Source organism: Mustela nigripes, chromosome 4, assembly GCF_022355385.1.
Source record: "Mustela nigripes isolate SB6536 chromosome 4, MUSNIG.SB6536, whole genome shotgun sequence".
Lineage (NCBI taxonomy): Eukaryota > Metazoa > Chordata > Mammalia > Carnivora > Mustelidae > Mustela > Mustela nigripes.
The window spans coordinates 111,377,983-111,394,751 of NC_081560.1; the positions used below are offsets into that span (position 1 = coordinate 111,377,983).

Here is a 16,769-nt window from a genome sequence, read left to right on the forward strand (position 1 = left end):
CTTTGCTTTTGTTTCCCTTGCCTCAGAAGACATATCTAGAAAGAAGTTGCTGTGATGAATGTCAGAGAAATTACTGCCTGTGCTTTCTTCTTGGATTTTAATGGTCTTAAGTCCTTAAGTCCTTAAACTATTTTGAACTTATTTTTGTGTTTAGTAAAAGACAGTGGTTTAGTTTCATTCTTTTGCATGTGACTGTTCAGTTTTCCTAGTGTCATTTATTAAAGAAACTATCTTTTTCCCATTGCATATTCTTGCCTTATTTGTCAAAGATTAATTGACTATAGAGTTTGGGGCTTATTTCTTGGCTTTCTATTCTGTTCCATGGATCTGTTTGTCTGTTTTTTGCCATACTCTTTTGATTAGTACAGCTTTGTAATAGGATTTGAAATCTGGAATTGTGAAACCTCCAGCTTTACTTTGCTTTTTTCAAGGTTGCTTTGGCTATTTGGGGTCTTTTGCGAGAATTCCTGTTTTTTTATGGAGATCAAAGCTCTCCAGACAATGGTAGAAATCTTCCTATGAGCACAGACTCAAAAGTTATTCAATTTCAAAAGATAAAAACAGAGCATCAACTTATGTGTGTTTCCAAATCCTGTAGTTCTGACCTAGGCACCTCCTAAAGGATGCTCCCTTGAAGACAGAGAGTTTAGAATAAATAAAATGAGTATTTTCTTTATAATTCAGTGCCCTCACAAGATGCTGCCAGGCCCAGCTCTAGGCTCAGCGTGTGGGACATAGGTTGTAAGAGCTGCTAATAGGCAGATGACCTTTGCTACAGTTGGCCTTACAGAAGGCAGCTGTGGACTGTCCCGGCAGGGCTTGATGGATTCCACAGGGCACTTGTTTCTCTTCTTCAAATGTTCACAGTCTTTCCTGGTTTGGGGAGAAGAACCGAGAAACCCTAGCCACCTGACCATCAGGAAGGTTCCACAGCATTTATAAAACAACAAAGTCAGACTCAGTAGGCTGGGCAGTGCCTTCCGGTCACAGATAAACAAACAGGAAGCCACAAGGTCAGTGTCTGGGCTGGAGAGCAATGCCTGGGCGTCAGGGTCTGGACATGAGCCGTCCTTCGGAATCCGCAAGCCACTTTCTTCTTTGAATTGGCCAAAAGAGCAGTGTGTGCTCCTGACAGAACGCTAGCTTTTGGAGAGGTGGATTTGAAGGAACGGGCTTTGATATGTAAGACAAGTGGTACCTTTTCTCCCTCCTCTCCAAAGCTCAGGAAGCTAGCCAGTGACAGCTGCCACCGTGGGCATGGGGGTGGGAGTGGCTCACTTGCAGGCGCCTTACCAGACCCCCCACCACCACCACCACCCCAGCCCCAGAGCACCAGCAAGCAGATCTCCTTGCTGACTGGGCTCCTCAGGGGCCGAACCTGGCTCTTCCTGGACCTTGTATCCCTGGGGGCTAGTAAGCGTCTTCTAGGTGATGATACCTAACATCCTTTAAAAGTATTACAAAGGATTTGGGGTGGTTTGGTGGCTCAGACCAATTATATAATTTTCCAAACAACTGAAAAGAAATTGAGATGATTTCCATCGTGATAATTCAGAGGAGAATTTAAGTGCTCTTGTGTCATTTAAGGGGAGGATCTCCCTGCTCAGTGACAAATGATGGGTTTTGATTTAAACCCTTAGAGCTTTTCTAGCAGGATTGTGTTCTTCATCAAGCAGCCCCTTATCATTGGGGTCTCAGGGAGGCCCCCACCTGAGATAAACCTGCCCCAACATGCCCTCAGGCTCCTCCGTCCCATCGCTGCCCCCCACCCCTGGCCCCGTTTTGTTTTCTTTGAAAGACTTGTCCCTCCTTGTGTTACCTGGTTTATTTGATTATTGTCTTTTTCCCCATCTCTTGTAAGCTTCCGGAGGGGATGGCTCTTGTCTGCCTTTTCCACCCCTGTCCCCAGCACAGGGTGAGGCCTGCCGGAGTCACTTTGTAATACATCACAGATAGGTCAGCAGAACGCTCCCAGGAAACCCTGGGAGGAGGAGATTTCTTCTAATCTACTGGTCATGTCAGTCATGCCAGTTGCATGTCTCCAGTAAACAAAACAGTTCCATTCGCAAACCGGGGAAGAGGGGATATTAGTTTGTAATAAAGAAGAAAGACAGGGGCGCCTGGGTGGCTCAGTCCATTAAACCTCCACCTTTGGCTCAGGTCATGATCCAGGGTCCTGGGATTGAGTCCTGCGCTTTGGGCTCCCTGCTCAGTGGGGAGCCTGCTTCTCCCTCTGTCTGCCTCTCTCTTTGACAACTGAATAAAACCTTTAAAAAGAAAGAAAGACCACAAACTATTTCCCTCCTTTTGCTCCTTGCTTCTCCATACAAGCTGGGGGAAGGTAGCATGCCCTGGTCATGCCTCTGGTTGTGAAACTTTGGCCCAGACACCTTTCCAGATCCCGGAGTCATCATGTGCTTTGCAAGCGGCCTCCAGGGGACTGGTGCACAGGGCAGCAGTGAGCAGAACTGTCTGGCCTCCCCGCTGGGTGAAGAGATGGGCACGCTCTCTCCCTCCCCACCCCCTCACTTGGGGCTTTGGCTCCCTGGCCACCAGGATCAGATGTGTGCCTTGGCTTAATGACAGATGGCCACAGATCGTGGCATTTCATGCTGTTCAGGAATCTTCAAAGCATCCCAAGACTGCCAGTGCTCCAGCGGTGCTAGGGAAGGGGGCCCTTTGAGTGCACAGCTGCTGGGGGCACAGGGATGTTAGCTCAGTGCTCCTCCAGTTTGCATCCCGCCCCACTTTTCATGTGGCTCCGTGAGAGCCAGGAAGGATGTTGTTGCCTGGCGGGGTGCAGGGAGAATGTAGAGTTCACATTGCAAGCATGCATTAGGTTTGATTTTAGGCTTTATGAAGCCAGAACTTCAAGTGAAGGATTATGTATCTATAAAGGCATTTCTTAGTGAAGTGTGACTCTCAGAGTGTACTGCTACAGAAGTGTTCATTTTCCTGAATAATCACCAGTCCCTGCTGTTTTCCTCCCCGAGGAGGGAAGGGGTGGGGGAATTGCCCCAGGAACAAAGAGGTTCTAGCCTGCCTGGTGCACCCTTCACAGGGCTGCCACACTCTTAACAGAATTCCTGAAGAGCTCTGGTCACATGGAAATTATCACACAGGTCAGGGCTACCTAGTCAGATAATCCCTGTACTCTTAGTGAAAAACCTTCTTTAAGCAAAGCAGCCAAAGCATTTGGAGACAAAGGAAGTGATTTGCAAGTGATTGAAGATCCCAGGGCTCCCAGACCTTTCTGCCTTGGGGGTTGAACCTTAAACTTCTGGTCCAGGCCTGGGAGGGGCTTCAGCCCAGCTCTGCTCAGCTCCTGCTTCCCTGGGTTCCAGAGAACCCGCCAGGAGAGTAGGCAGCCTTGAGTGCGGATTTCCTGCTCTCTGGGCTCGCACTCCAGCTTCCTGCTTCTGTGGCTCCCTGTTCCTCCCTGGCCTGGACGAAGACTGTGCAGGTAGACAATACAAATGGTTCTTATTTCTAAGAAGATGTGCCCGTGAAAAGGGAGAGTGGCAGGAGCTGTGTGGACAGAACCCCCGTAACTGGATTCCCTTGACCATGGACTGTCCGCGCAGCTAAACATGGTAATGCTGAAAACAGAGTGGTTGCAGGGGTGTAGCAGCATCGAGTGGAGGTCGGCTGAGAGCGGCCTGTGAAGGTGTCCAGCAGGTGGAAGACCGTTAGAGCCCGTCAAAGTCAAGGTCAAACACCACCGCTCATTCTCCATCCAGATGCCAGCTTTCACAGCTACCCCAAAGGGTGTGGGAACAAAAATTACAGGTGCACTGGGTTAATTATGCCCCTTCCTTAATTGCAGGCTCAGACAGCCAGGTGGTCATTATTTTGATTGGTCTCATTAGGCAGATGTGTTCACAGGCAGTTGCATGCCGCGTTTGGGGCATGTTCAGAAGAGACCTGTCAGAGACAGTCCGGGCTGAAGTCTTTGAAAAATTGGTCCTGAGATGTGTAGTGAGTTCTAACAACTAATTTTATCAATAACATAAAATTCCAAGTCACTTGATGGCAGGTGAAAAAGAAAAACCTAGAAAGTCCATTTGTACAGACAGAGGACAGGGAGAACTCCATGCTGGACGGTGAGGGTTTCTGGCTTACCCGGTGATGAACCAGCTCCGTGAGTCAGCCAAGCAGTCCAACCCCCGTGTCCATGCCAAGCATGAGGAAAGACCGTCACTAATGAAGGCAAAGTTAGTCTTCCTGCATCTTTGTAATTAGAAATATATAAATATGTTCAGGGCATCTTGACTGTCTGATGTCCAGCGTACATACTGTGTTCTTCTGGAAGCTTTTAAACCATCAGTCTAGAGGGAGACGGTACCACACTGTGTGTATGGTGGAAGTTTGCAGCACTGGAAGGGAAGTAATGCCTGCAGAAAGCAGGAATCAGTGCTGCAGCTAGTCAGACGGGAATGGATGTCCTCCAGAGAAGCCCAGTCTGGAAGGAAGCTGCCAGATTTCAGCACTGTCCCGTCAGAACCGCTCCCTTCTAAAATCCCTTCCATCCTGGGGTGTCGCTGGCCGACTTCTGAGTGAGTGTGTAGGTCCTGGCTTCCCTGCACACCTCCATCTTCCCAGCCGTGTGCTCTTGGATGACTGCAGCGTACTGTCCCCTTTTCATGGGTGGCAGGCGACCCGCTGTAAGAAGTTCCCCAGCTCCTTGGAGGGGCTGCCCATGCCCCACACTGCCATCCGACTGATGCTCTGGCTTTGTCTCTGTTCAGATGAGTTCTGGTTCTCCGATGGGTCCTTATCGGATAAGTCCAAGTGTGCGGATCCTGGCCTGATGCCCCTCCCAGACACGGCCACGGGCTTAGATTGGTCCCACCTCGTGGACGCGGCACGGGCATTCGAAGGTAAAGACTCGAAGCCTCCAGGGCCTGGGGTGGCAACATGGGGAACGTGGCTGTATTGATTATCTTGAGTTGTGATTTTGGATACTTGGTGCATCTTTGTGGGTGAAAACACAGGCTTGAGCTGTGACCAAGGACATTTCCTTAGGGAGACGGTGCCGTGTCATGGCATGAGTACTGGGCAGAGGACTCCAAAGCTGAATTCCACAGCTATGACCTAGGCCAAGTCACTTCTCCCCTTTGATCTCTGTTTTCTTCCCTGCCATGTGGAGGTGAATATGAAGGACACAGAGCGCCTCTTTCCTGAGTGTGATGAGCGGAGCTGGAGGGGAAGGTGCCGTCAGGGGGCCTGGTTTGGCAGGGCCGGCGCACACGGGGGGTCCTAAAGGCAGATAAAGCGTGATCTGTGCAACCCAAGCCCTTGGCTCTCCCACCTCGGCTTTCTGTGCGGTCGCTGCTGGTCGCTGGAAGGACACCCGTCTCAGGGCCCCACCAGCTGCCACACCAACGTGAATTTTAGAAGGTCAAAGCTGCTCCATAGGAAATACGTTTTTCCAGTGCACAGGTAAAGGCAGACCCAAACGAGGAAGGTGCTTGTCCCGCATCGTCAGGACCCTACCTGTGGGCCCGGGGGCAACCCACGGCCTAGGATTATGACCGGCCATTTGCTGATGTTCTCCTAGGATTACAGCCGCTCCTGGGTGACTGGCAGTACTGACAAGAGAGGCAGGACTGTTTTAGTGGGGCCGTGTTTGAGAATCTCTATGCACTGGGCTGTCGAGTTCCATGTTCAAGGCCGTCCTCAGGGGAGGGGCTGCGGCCACTGGAGCAGACCATCTCTTCTCTCCTCTCAGGAATTGGGATCATTGTCTCTGGTCCTAAGCTTTGGGGGTGCGGGGATGGTGAAAGCTACTCACAGGCTAATTTAGACACCAGGGACGTTTGCTTCAGTAGATAAGGAAAGGGAGACTCTGTTAGGAAATTTCTGCAAAGTAAACAGGCTTGTACTTCTCCCTTAATCAGAGTAAGGGGTCCTTGGTTCTCCTCCTTAAAGGTACTTATTCCATGTGGAAGCCTCAGTATGCCCTGTCTGCTCTGTGACGCAGCCTTTGTTCCCTTGACATGACCTGAAGATGGTTCTAGAACTGCAGGCCCATTACTTCCTGGACTTTCAAACTGACCTAGATGCAACCTAGCCCAAGGGGTAGGAGTGCTATCTTTACCTCTGTCCGGAGCAACCCAAGCAACAGGGAACAGCATTTTCTCTGGCATGTTCTGTACACAGTGTGCTGTCTTACTGCCCCCAGGAGATTGATAAGAGCATCTCTTCTGTCCTCTGCAGTGTTCTCCACTGCTTAAATATTTGCATTGTACTTACCAAGCTGAATTCTGCTTTATTCACTTGAGTGTGTCTACTTATTAGGTGATGAGTATCTCGAGAGTAGGCTGGTTGTTTTATTTATCTTGTCTTTATTTATCAAGCACATAGTGAGATAACTCAATAAGAAGAGCTAGTCCCAAAGAGTGCATAGGTATCAAATGCACAGGATCCCTGAGCTGTACCAACTCAGGGCATAGTTTCTGACCTCTGGAGGTCCATTTGCATTTTATCCTCATTTTTCAGATTTAAAACAATATTTATCAGCTTATCTCTAGATCCACACCCCCCACACACACACTCATTTATCTCTTTGTTTAGCTCCTGTCTACCTCTCCAGAATGAAATCACTGCTTCGAAATGGATCTTTTCAGGAGCAGGAAGTGGAGAAAGCAAAATGGTGCCCCCAGTCAAGACTGAGGTCCCAACCCGGGGACTCTGGTCACAGTCACTACAGCTTGGCTGTGGGCCTTTGGACAAGTCCCTTAACTACCATAATGGCCACACTTTGGGCCAACAATGAATGTTTGACAGTAATCCCCGGAGGTCCTTGACTGCTCGCATCAGGCTTCATTCAGTCTTCTTGTCCATTAAATGAAGACCCTTACCAAAGAACGTAAGGCTTCTGATGGTATTAAACTTCCACTTCTGTGGTCCTGTTCATCAGAGTGTTCTGAGCTGAAGTTAGAGTCTAGGGGGGGCTTGGCACCCCATAAAGGAGAAAAAGCATGGCGTGGAAATACCAGATAGCTGGTGCCTCAGGGGCATGGCACCCGAGCCAAACAGAGAGGTCATGGGATTCTGCTTGCCAGGGGAGAGGACTTTGGTTACCTGACCTTTGTGAAGTTTCCAAATGTTTACAAATTGTATTTCAAAATTACAGTAATGTTCAGTGCTCTTCTGCAGGGCAGCACACCGCGCAGCAAGACAATAGCCCGCTTAGGAAAACACAGTTGGGCATTTGCAGCTCCAGACTTCTGCTCCCCAGATTCCCTTGTGTCAGTGTCAGGCCCGCCCTGACACAAGCTGGCGTGGTGGTGAGGGGACATCATCAGTCACCTCAGCACTTTACAGAGAAATGTCTTCACTGAGATAACCCAGTTGCCCCGACAATGACTTGATCTTTTTGTACCAGTTCCCAGAACTATTTCTGAGCTATAGACTAAACATGATAAAGATAGTCCATAAAAGTCCCCTGTGTGTCTGCTTAATTGTTACAAGCTAATAAAGGCAGTTCAGAATGCCCGACAGAGCTCACAGAGCTCTGGAACAATGCTGTGCCCAGACACCGATGTGAGGGGTCAACACACCTGAAAATGCCCTTCCAGAATGGAGTGTGTCTGCCTATTGATACCATGACCCTCGTAGAACCCATCAGTGGGATTCACCCAAGCAGGTATGCCTCCTCCCCATTGATCTGTTTATGTCCCTCACCTTGGCATGTGATGTATTTACCTTTGTTTAAGAGCCAGAATTGACACTGGATATGGGAGTGTAAGAATTTAGATATTTTGTCCCTACCATTCAAGAATAGAGCAGTGCCAGGGAGCCTGGGGGGGGGGGGGTGCTCAGTCAGTCAAGCGTCTACCTTCAAGCTCAGGTCATGATCCCAGGGTCCCAGGATGGAACCCCATGTTGGCCTCCCTGCTCTGCTTCTCCCTCTCCCTCTACAACTCCCCCTACTTGTACTTTTTTGCTCACTCTCTTGCTCTCTCAGATAAATAAATAAAATCTTAAAAAAAAAAAAAAAAAAAAAACAGAACAAGATCACCACACTAATCTGCCCAGTCAGGGTTGTTTAAATATATCCAAACCCTGTTGGTCCGCAGAACGTAGCAGATACTCTGTTACTGTGAATGAAACTTCTCCAAAGACAGGAGCATTTCCATACATTTCTGACCACAAGGCAATGAAAATAGAATTAAATAAGAAAAGTAGAAGAAAAACAAAAAATTCTCAGCATTTGGAACTCTTAATGTAACTCATAATCACTATTCTAGACCACATTTGGGAATACGAGGGCATTTTTTTTCTTTTTTTGTAAGTGATGATAAAAAGATGTTACCTATTAAAATCTTTGGACTGCAGCCAGAGAGTAGTTCTTAAACAAAAATGTACTGTTTTCAGAAACATTTATTTAGATGGAAAAAAAAACATAAAAATTAAGCAACTTAACTATACTTTAAAAGGTTCTATAAAAGCTATGAAAGCAAACAAAAAGGGAGGAAATCAAATAGACTTTTGTGAACTGGGAAGTGAATTTTCAGTGCAATTTATAAATAAAACCAATGATTACTTTTTCTTAGAACGTTGTTAAAGCAATATAAATTTGATTAAAATTGGAAAATACAAATGAACAAGTTTTGAAATGAGAAAAGAGATTAGCAATTGCCAACACATAAGAGAAACAAAAAAATTAAGGAATGAAATAAGAAATAAGATGGATACAATATTTGGCTATTTCTTGCAGGAAAATGGGATGGAGCATAAGAATCTCTCAATGGCCCAAATATGCAGGGTATTGAAAAGTTATTTAAAAGTATCCCCAAATCCCAAATGTCACCTGAAACTTAATATACTTAGAATTCATTGCTTTCAAAGCTTCAGAGAATAACGATGTCCCTGTATACATTTTTCTTGAAATTCAGAAGCAGCCAATAAATGCTTGAGTGGATTCTTTCCTTTTTTTTTTTTTTTTTTTTAAAGTTTTAAGTTTTTTTTAAGTTTTTTTCTTTTATTTATTTGACACAGATCTATGAGAGAACACAAGCAGGAGCCATAGGAGAGGGAGAAGCAGGCTCCCCACTGAGCAGGGAGGCCAATGTGGAGCTCGATCCCAGGACCCTGAGATCATGACCTGAGCTGAAAGCAGACACTTAACCGACTGAGCTACCCGTCCATCCTCAGAGGATTCTTTCCTGATAGACACAAGATAAGAAAAATCCTAAGACAATCTCAGTCATTAATCATGATGTTAAGCTTAGATGAAATTCAGGAGGAAATTGAAAAGATTATCCATTGTTATTGGTGAGAGTTTAGCCAGTTTAATAAAAGAAAAACTTCTAATTATAAAAAGTTATAGTAGATGAAATAATTAAAAGTTATCATATCAATTTCCTAAAAAGGGTATATCTAATAGAATTAGGACCTATTTCTAATAAAAATTAAGATTTGAGAGATTCCTTTAAAACATAACAAAAAAGATATACTTCATTCCAAGTAGTTATATAATCTTAATGGAAAATGGTTTATCAGAAAATACCTGCTGTGAAAAAGCTAAAGAGGGTCTTCTTTGAGATCATGTCCTTTCATTCTGTAGTGAAGTACTGGACATTTATACCAACAATGCAAAGAAGAAAGGAATAAATTTTGAAATTAAAAAAAAATATTTGTACATATGCCTCTGTATTTAGAAAATATGAAAGGTAAAATATTATTCAGATCAAGAGGACACTTGTGTTCATGAGCCCTGAAAAATGTATAGAAATGTTGAACTATTATATTATATACCTGAAACTAACATAACACTGTATGTTCATCACACTTGAACTAAAAAAATAAAATAGAACTTGAAGAAAGGAATTATCCAAGATTATAAAACAAAGTAACTAGGTGAGATACTTTAAAATCTACTTCATATTTTTTAAGCCTTGTTTCAAAACATTGTTGGTTTTTTTTCAGTTATCTATTTCAGTATAAAAACAACAACCCCAACATTTATTACTGGAAACAAGAATGTCTTGGGATCATTTATGTCTCATGATTCTGTGGGTTGGTTAGGTTCGGTTGGGTGGTTCTTCTGTTCCCTGTGGTTTCAGCTGGAGTCGCTCCAGCAGCTGTATTCAGCTGGTGCTCACCTGGAACTGGGGACTTCACTCATATGTCCCACTGGGCTCTGGCTGAACCTCTCTCCTGCAGGGTGATTTTACTTCTTCACATGTGAATCAGGGCAATCAGGAGAGCAAAAGCAGAAGCTGCATGATGTCTTAGGGCCTCCTCATCTTGGAAGACTCAGAACATGATGATACCCCCACATGCTGAAGTCTAGCCCACATACCAGAGGTGGGAGTTAGGCTCTGCATCTTGGTGTAACGGCTGCCATGGACATGTAACCATGTTTGTGGACAGTCTCCCACCAGAACAGTAGCAAAGGGCATTTAGCTGTATCTGCAAGATCAGATTATCCATTCTTTGGAAATTAAGCCATCCTTACAGTTACAATCCAAAAAACCAAAAGACATTTCAGTAAGTGAAAAGCCCTAATATCTGTAAAGATAAGAATGGGTAGGAAACCTGTAATAAAGATGCCAAATCAATGAATTTCCTGAATGAGTTTGTAGATTTCATACAGTTTCAATTCAGATATCTAAAGGATATATTAGAGAGCTTAACTGCATCCTGTGGGAAAGAGATGAAAGGTAGCCCACCAAAAAAAAGTCTACTGTACATCAATAATAATTAAACAGCATAGTAGTGATTCAAAAAATAGAAATTAATCCTTTTAGAGAAAGAGGAAGAGCCCAGACCAAAAATCTGAATAAAATTTAGAATTAAATGGGAAAGGAATTTATATATGCCACTTGGATTTAGGATTTAGAAAAGTCAATTGTAGAAACAGCAAAATAGGATTACCATCTTGGAAGCAAGGTAATGCTTTCATTATTGGGTAATGAGTAAACATACGAAATATAATGTGGACAGATAAAAGTATTTAAACACTTACATTTTTATGAACTTGAAAGAGAACATTTAGATAAACAGGGGAATGTGGGGGAGGATTTGTAGTAAACGTGATGGGTAAAACCAGGCCATCCCAAGTGCGTGGAAGGGCTTACCCAGTAAAAAACACCAAATCCCTGATTAAAAAAAAGAAAACCCGTGAAGGCATATGGACGCACAATCCACAAAAGCAGAATCACAAAATAAGTATTTGAAAAATGTTCCATCACACATGTAAATTCAAAATGATAATGAGCTAGCAGCTCACACCTCGGGAAGATGAGAAATGGCCCCACGCTCTGGGAAGCATTGAGGAGTTGTTACAGCTGGCATCATCGTAGAGATAAAACGATCTCTCTCCTTGTACAGTACGACCATATGCAGGTAGAGCCAAGAGGGGGACCCACCCTTGACCAGAAATCTGTTCACTGGAGATGGGCAGATAACCAAACTCTGCGCATCCGACCAAGTGTCAGAACACAGGCGTCTCCTCCATAGGCCTGTGAGGGAGAAGATTAAGTCGAGGAGAGGGACGGGTCTGTGACCCAGATTCTGCTCTCCTGTAACAGTTAAGTTCAAAAAATGGGCAGAGTCACAGTTCAAGTGTGTCTTGTTGTGTGCAGCCCTTTTGTTTCTTGGGGGTGAGCTGTGACCCTTCACGCGTGAGAACTCTTTAGTGATCTATGTGAGATAGTAATCATCGCTTATCGGCCTGGCCAGCCCCATTCCCTTTATTAGGTGGAATACTGAAAGGTGTGTGCGCGCCAAGGGATGCATAGGATAGAGCCCATCCCCCTCCAGGGTGGGCAGGGAACAAACCCAATTGGAAAAGCTGGCTGTGGGTCCAGCGGTGAAGCAGGGGAAAGCAAGTGGAGTTTCCTCAAAAGGGCTCATGTATCAAAACATCTCAGGTAGGCAGTGGGTCCTTGAACATAAAGTTTTAAATGCAAACGGGCTTTAAAAGGTTAAATTACAAATGAATGAGGGGAGAGTCTGGGTTGCCGCATCCCACAGCCAACAACAGGCCACCTTCTCTCCTCTGGATTCCAGCCCCAGGTTGGTGGTGACAGCTGCCGTCTTCCCACGGGCACACGGAGGTGTGCGTGTCCCAAGTGTCTGTGCACAGGATAAGTGCAGAGTCAAAGCTCGATTATCAGGCCCCACTGTGGGAGTGAAATAGTCCGCGGAAACGTATTTCGCAAGAAAGTACAAGTTTATATTTTCAATCTATTATGCTCCATATGCCCTTGGTTTTTAAACAGAGACTAATAAGCCACATTTTTTACAAAGAGCCCTGTTTACAGTTGTGAAGCAGGAGCTCAACCTTGATAAAATGGTTGAAGTTACTGGTCCTTGAACACGGACAGAGCTTGTGTGTGTGTGTGTGTGTTTGTGTGTGCGTGCACGTGTGTGTGTACAGGCATAAACAAAGTGACATAATTGGTTTTAAAATAAAACAGAAAAGTGCTATTAAGATGAAAAATGCTAAGTTAATTTAATATAGTAAATTGACTTAAATGATCTCAAAAGTACGGAAATTTTGTCTCGGGCCTGCAACAGTAGCTGTATCTCAAATGAGGCATGATCCCGGCACTTCTCTTTGCTCGTTACTGAGAGGCAGACTCAAGACTGTTATCTTGCAGCATTGATGTACAGGCTGCAAAATGTTTAAGCCAAATCATTTATGTCTAAAGTGCAGTATAGCCTTTTTTTTTCTTTTTCCCCTTTCCTGGTTGCCAGAAGTCAGCTTGCCGAGATCTGATAAGCATGGCACTCGGTATCAGCACCTTGAATTTGCTCCATGTAGCTACAAAGCCCTAGTGTCTCTGTCATTTGTAGTGATAGCAGAGCCACATTGGAAGAGCTCTGTTTATGGGCACGGGCTCAGTTGGACAGGGCCTCGTGCTTGGATGGCGTGCGTGGCCTGTATCCAGCACACATACCCTTCTCCTAGTCCATGCCCTCGGCAGACATGACTAATCCATCAGAGCCCTCCTCCCCGCTGATGCCAGCTTGGCCCTGCAGCTGGCCTGTATCCAGCGCACATACCATTCACCTAATCCACGCCCTTGGCAGACATGACTAATCCATCAGTGCCCTCTTCCCCCGATGCAGGCTCGGCCTTCCTGCTCGCCAAGTCAGCTCTAGATTGGTGTGGAATATCTTGTTGGCCTTTCATCCTCTGGCGTGGTGCCAAACGCACCAACCAGAAATTGCATTGAAATAAGGTTTTTCCAAGGTGGCCTAAAGGGGTGGAGGGTTCTGTGTGTACCCCATGCCAGATGTCCCCCTCCCCCCGAGTCCAATGTTCCTGCACAGAAGAATGGGAAGAAGGACTAACGGCTATCTGTGTAGATTGTGGGGGATCATCTCTGCCGCAGCCACCATTTTCATGAAGGTCACACCCCTCTGCCTGTCTTACGGTTTCGTCTGTGCCGCTGGGTTCAATGTCTGTAACTACCAGCTTACTGAATATTCATCCTCACAGAAATAAGCCCAGGAAGAAGAAAGTGTCCACTGCAAACTAAGGTTCTGGCACTGAGGTTCTCTGTTTTATAGAGCACTTAAGAGTCTGGACTCAACCAAGCAGCGTTCTGTTGGGATTTCAGCTTCCCAGCTTTTTAGATCCGAAGTGAAGTCCTCTTTGTGGAATGACATTGCTGGCAAAACACCCCTTCTGGCTTCTTGCCTCCTGACCAGCAGGACCTTGTTCCTCCCAGAGGAATGCTCGAGGGACTGCCAGCAGCAAATTCTTTTTCTATCAAATATGTGGATATTTCAATCAATTAAGGTAAAAATGGATGGAGCAAGCGAAGACATTTTTATCCGGATAGTCTAGCTGGACCGTCAGACTCAAGTGTATTAAGAAAGATGGAAACTCACCAAATTATCACTGAATTGCATAAAATCTGGACGAGTCCATGGAACTCTTTAAAAGAGTGAGGAAACTAAATCCTTTATCTTTTTTGACATTCCCTTTTTGTCAGTAAATTTACTGTAGAAAAAAAATCTATCCGCCGCTGATTTTTTTTTTTTTTTAAGTGTGAAGTGTTATTCAGGATCCTCACAAAACAGAGGGTTATCTTGGATGTCATGGAAACCCCAGACCCTCCCTGCCCCACCCCTGCAGCTGCTTGGCCCCGGCCACTGTGCCCCATCACGCCTGCCCCCACGTCTGCCATTCCCATCCTGTCATGTGTAGAAGTAGGCAGTTCCCAGATTGTGCTGTTAGTCTTAATTTACAAATTCTTTCCTCATATGCACAAATCCTACAAGTCAGAACCAAACTGGGAACGTGATCCTCTCTCAGGAACGCATGGTTCCAGAATGTCCCGTCATCTTGTAGGTTTGCGGTATGGAAGACATCCTTAAAGCCTTATAGACATATTCGTTGAAGGGCATCTTTGTCCCTGTCACAGGGGAAATCTGATCTAGGAAAGCGGGCTGTGAGGCTGGAGAATGCCCTGTGGTCCCACAAGGCACTCAGCGCCACTGCCAGGAGGGTCCGGGCCCCTGGTGGGAGCTCCCAGCGCCGTGCCCGTGGCATTGTAGCTCACTTTCCTCCATGCGCCCTGGAAGCCTCCACCATTCCTTCTGATTAACACGAAGTGCGAGACCCTCCGTCAACCAGACAAGCAGGTAGCCTCATTAGGAGACCAGTTCAGCAGCCAGAGGGAGACGGAGTGGGATAAATTAAGAACAGAGCACCCCTGACTGGGACCCGAGTGCAATTTCTCAGCCATTAATCAAATCATATGAAAAAGACACCGCAGCACTAATCCACCTGCTCTCGCCCTCGCATTCTGACTATAGATGCACATGTGTGCTCGGGCACCCAGGAAAGCGACACCAGGGTTCAGGAGAGGTGGATAATTAGGTATAGATTCCCGGTTCTCACCTCCATGTTGTTCAAACGCGGGACTGATTTTCTGCATACCACTGGGCGTTTCTGGACCAATGCTCTTGGGTCCATGTTCAGCCCGCAGAGCTGGGCCAGGCTGGTGCCTGTTTCAAAGAATATCCCATTCCCTTTCCTGCCTAGCTCGGGAAACGCTGAATGTGAAGGTGCGGGTGCCAAGACTAGAAATGGTCCGGTGCTGGGAGAAGGGTGGGTAGTCGTGCCGTCCACTGCTACCACTGCCGTTTCTAGTAAGAGTCTGTGGCCCAGCTCGCTCACCACCAGGTTCACGTTCACGGCGCGGGTCATTTAAGTGAGCCCCAAATGGTCAGGGGTTCTGACAGTTGACCTCGCCTGTGTTCCTCTTCATCGTTTACAAGCATGTGCATCCATCAGGGACCACGACACATGCACCGTGGAACCACATTGCTCAGCATCACGTGTTGCTGGCTGTCGAGGGTCACACCGCATGCAGCAGGACACGTATGCGTGCACGTAGGCTCTTCCAGGACCCCACTATCTGAGTCTTGTCTGGGCCGCTGAGGCTTCCAGGTGCATCGAGGTACCACTGTTCATAGGAAATTCTAAATCTTATTTCAGGTCTTGACTCAGATGAAGAACTTGGGCTGCTCTGTCACCACTCGTCCTATCTAGGTGATTGTCCGGGGCTGACCACGGGCTCTGGATGTGCTGTAACCTTTTCTTTTGATGTCCCGTGTCTGCACGTTTGCATGGTTCCCTGAGCTCGGAGGGTTGGCACGCACAGGGGACGTGGGTCCTGGCTGCTGTGTCTCCGGGATGCTCCCCACCACCCACCCAGGTTTGGGGCCCGCTGGAGGAGGAGGGGGCCGTCCCCTCGGTCCTGTTAAGCAGCCCTGTCATCCTGCGACGCCATGATTTCGCACCCGGCCGGCAGCTTTGGCATTTCTTGGGATGTGGAAGGAAGAAAGCAAATTAGCTAGCAAATCCAGGATCTGCTAATCGTCCCCGGGGCTGTGATGTGCGCATGTCATATAGCCCCCGAGGACAGCCAATCCTGATGCTTTCTGATTGCCAGAAGCTTGCCTGAGTTCGTTTTTCTTTGTTTTGTTTAAAACAGGGCAGTCACTGATGGGGGGGTGGGCGGGGTGTCTGAGGTCAGCAACTAGATTCCCTTCCACAAACATGTCCTTGTGGCTAATACTAAACTTTCTTCATGTGTGTGTCCACCCCACCCCAGACCAGAGAGTGGCATCCTTCTGCACCCTGACCGATATGCAGCACGGGGAGGACCTGGAAGGCGCGCAGGAGCCTCCTCTATGTGTAGACCCAGGCAGCGGCAAAGAGTTCATGGACACGACTGGGTATGTGAGTCCCTGGGGAGCCCCCCACACCCCTGCCCTACTCCTCTCCCCAGGCCCCCTGAGTAGCAGGTTCAGCAAAGCCACAGGCCACCAGGAGATCATTTCCAGCTGCACTCCCCAGGGCCTTCAGGATCCAGATACGGGACTGCATGGGGCTGCCCCTGCTTCCCACCCTGCTGGGGTGGGCGGCACTTGGCAGCAGAAGTGCTCTGCTGTGGGCGGTCCCTGCCTGCCAAGACATGTCACCCCGTGCCCATGGCAACAAGGCTGTCTGACAGAGGGAGGGAAGGAGGGGGCCTGGCTCTGCGTCTGCCGGTAATTGCTGCCACAGCCCCCAACAGACAGGGACTTTGCTGATAGGTCTCCTGCTGCCAGGCGGCACGTGCAGGCCTGCCAAGGGCACAGCTCCCCCCAGCAGCCTGGTCCTTGACCCTGGCCTCACCCGGAAGAACCATCTCGTTGCCCTATATTCTTGGCATGTTTATCGCCCACGGGGTCTATATTCTTTACCTAATTCCAACTTTTATATGAACTCGTGTGACCCTTAACTGGCC

General features: G+C 47.1%; 1 protein-coding gene across 5 annotated transcripts in view; it reads left to right on the forward strand.

The window, feature by feature from the left end:
* SIPA1L2 (signal induced proliferation associated 1 like 2) overlaps positions 1-16,769 on the forward strand; it is a 214,622-nt gene that overhangs the window by 193,774 nt on the left and 4,079 nt on the right. For 2 of the 5 annotated variants that reach the window (XM_059397310.1, XM_059397311.1), the window contains 3 exons: positions 4,749-4,880; positions 15,473-15,526; positions 16,092-16,215. In XM_059397310.1, coding sequence (XP_059253293.1) covers positions 4,749-4,880; positions 15,473-15,526; positions 16,092-16,215 — 310 coding nt within the window. The remainder of the gene's footprint in view (positions 1-4,748; positions 4,881-15,472; positions 15,527-16,091; positions 16,216-16,769) is intronic. The other 3 variants (XM_059397313.1, XM_059397312.1, XM_059397314.1) reach the window with 3 other exon arrangements.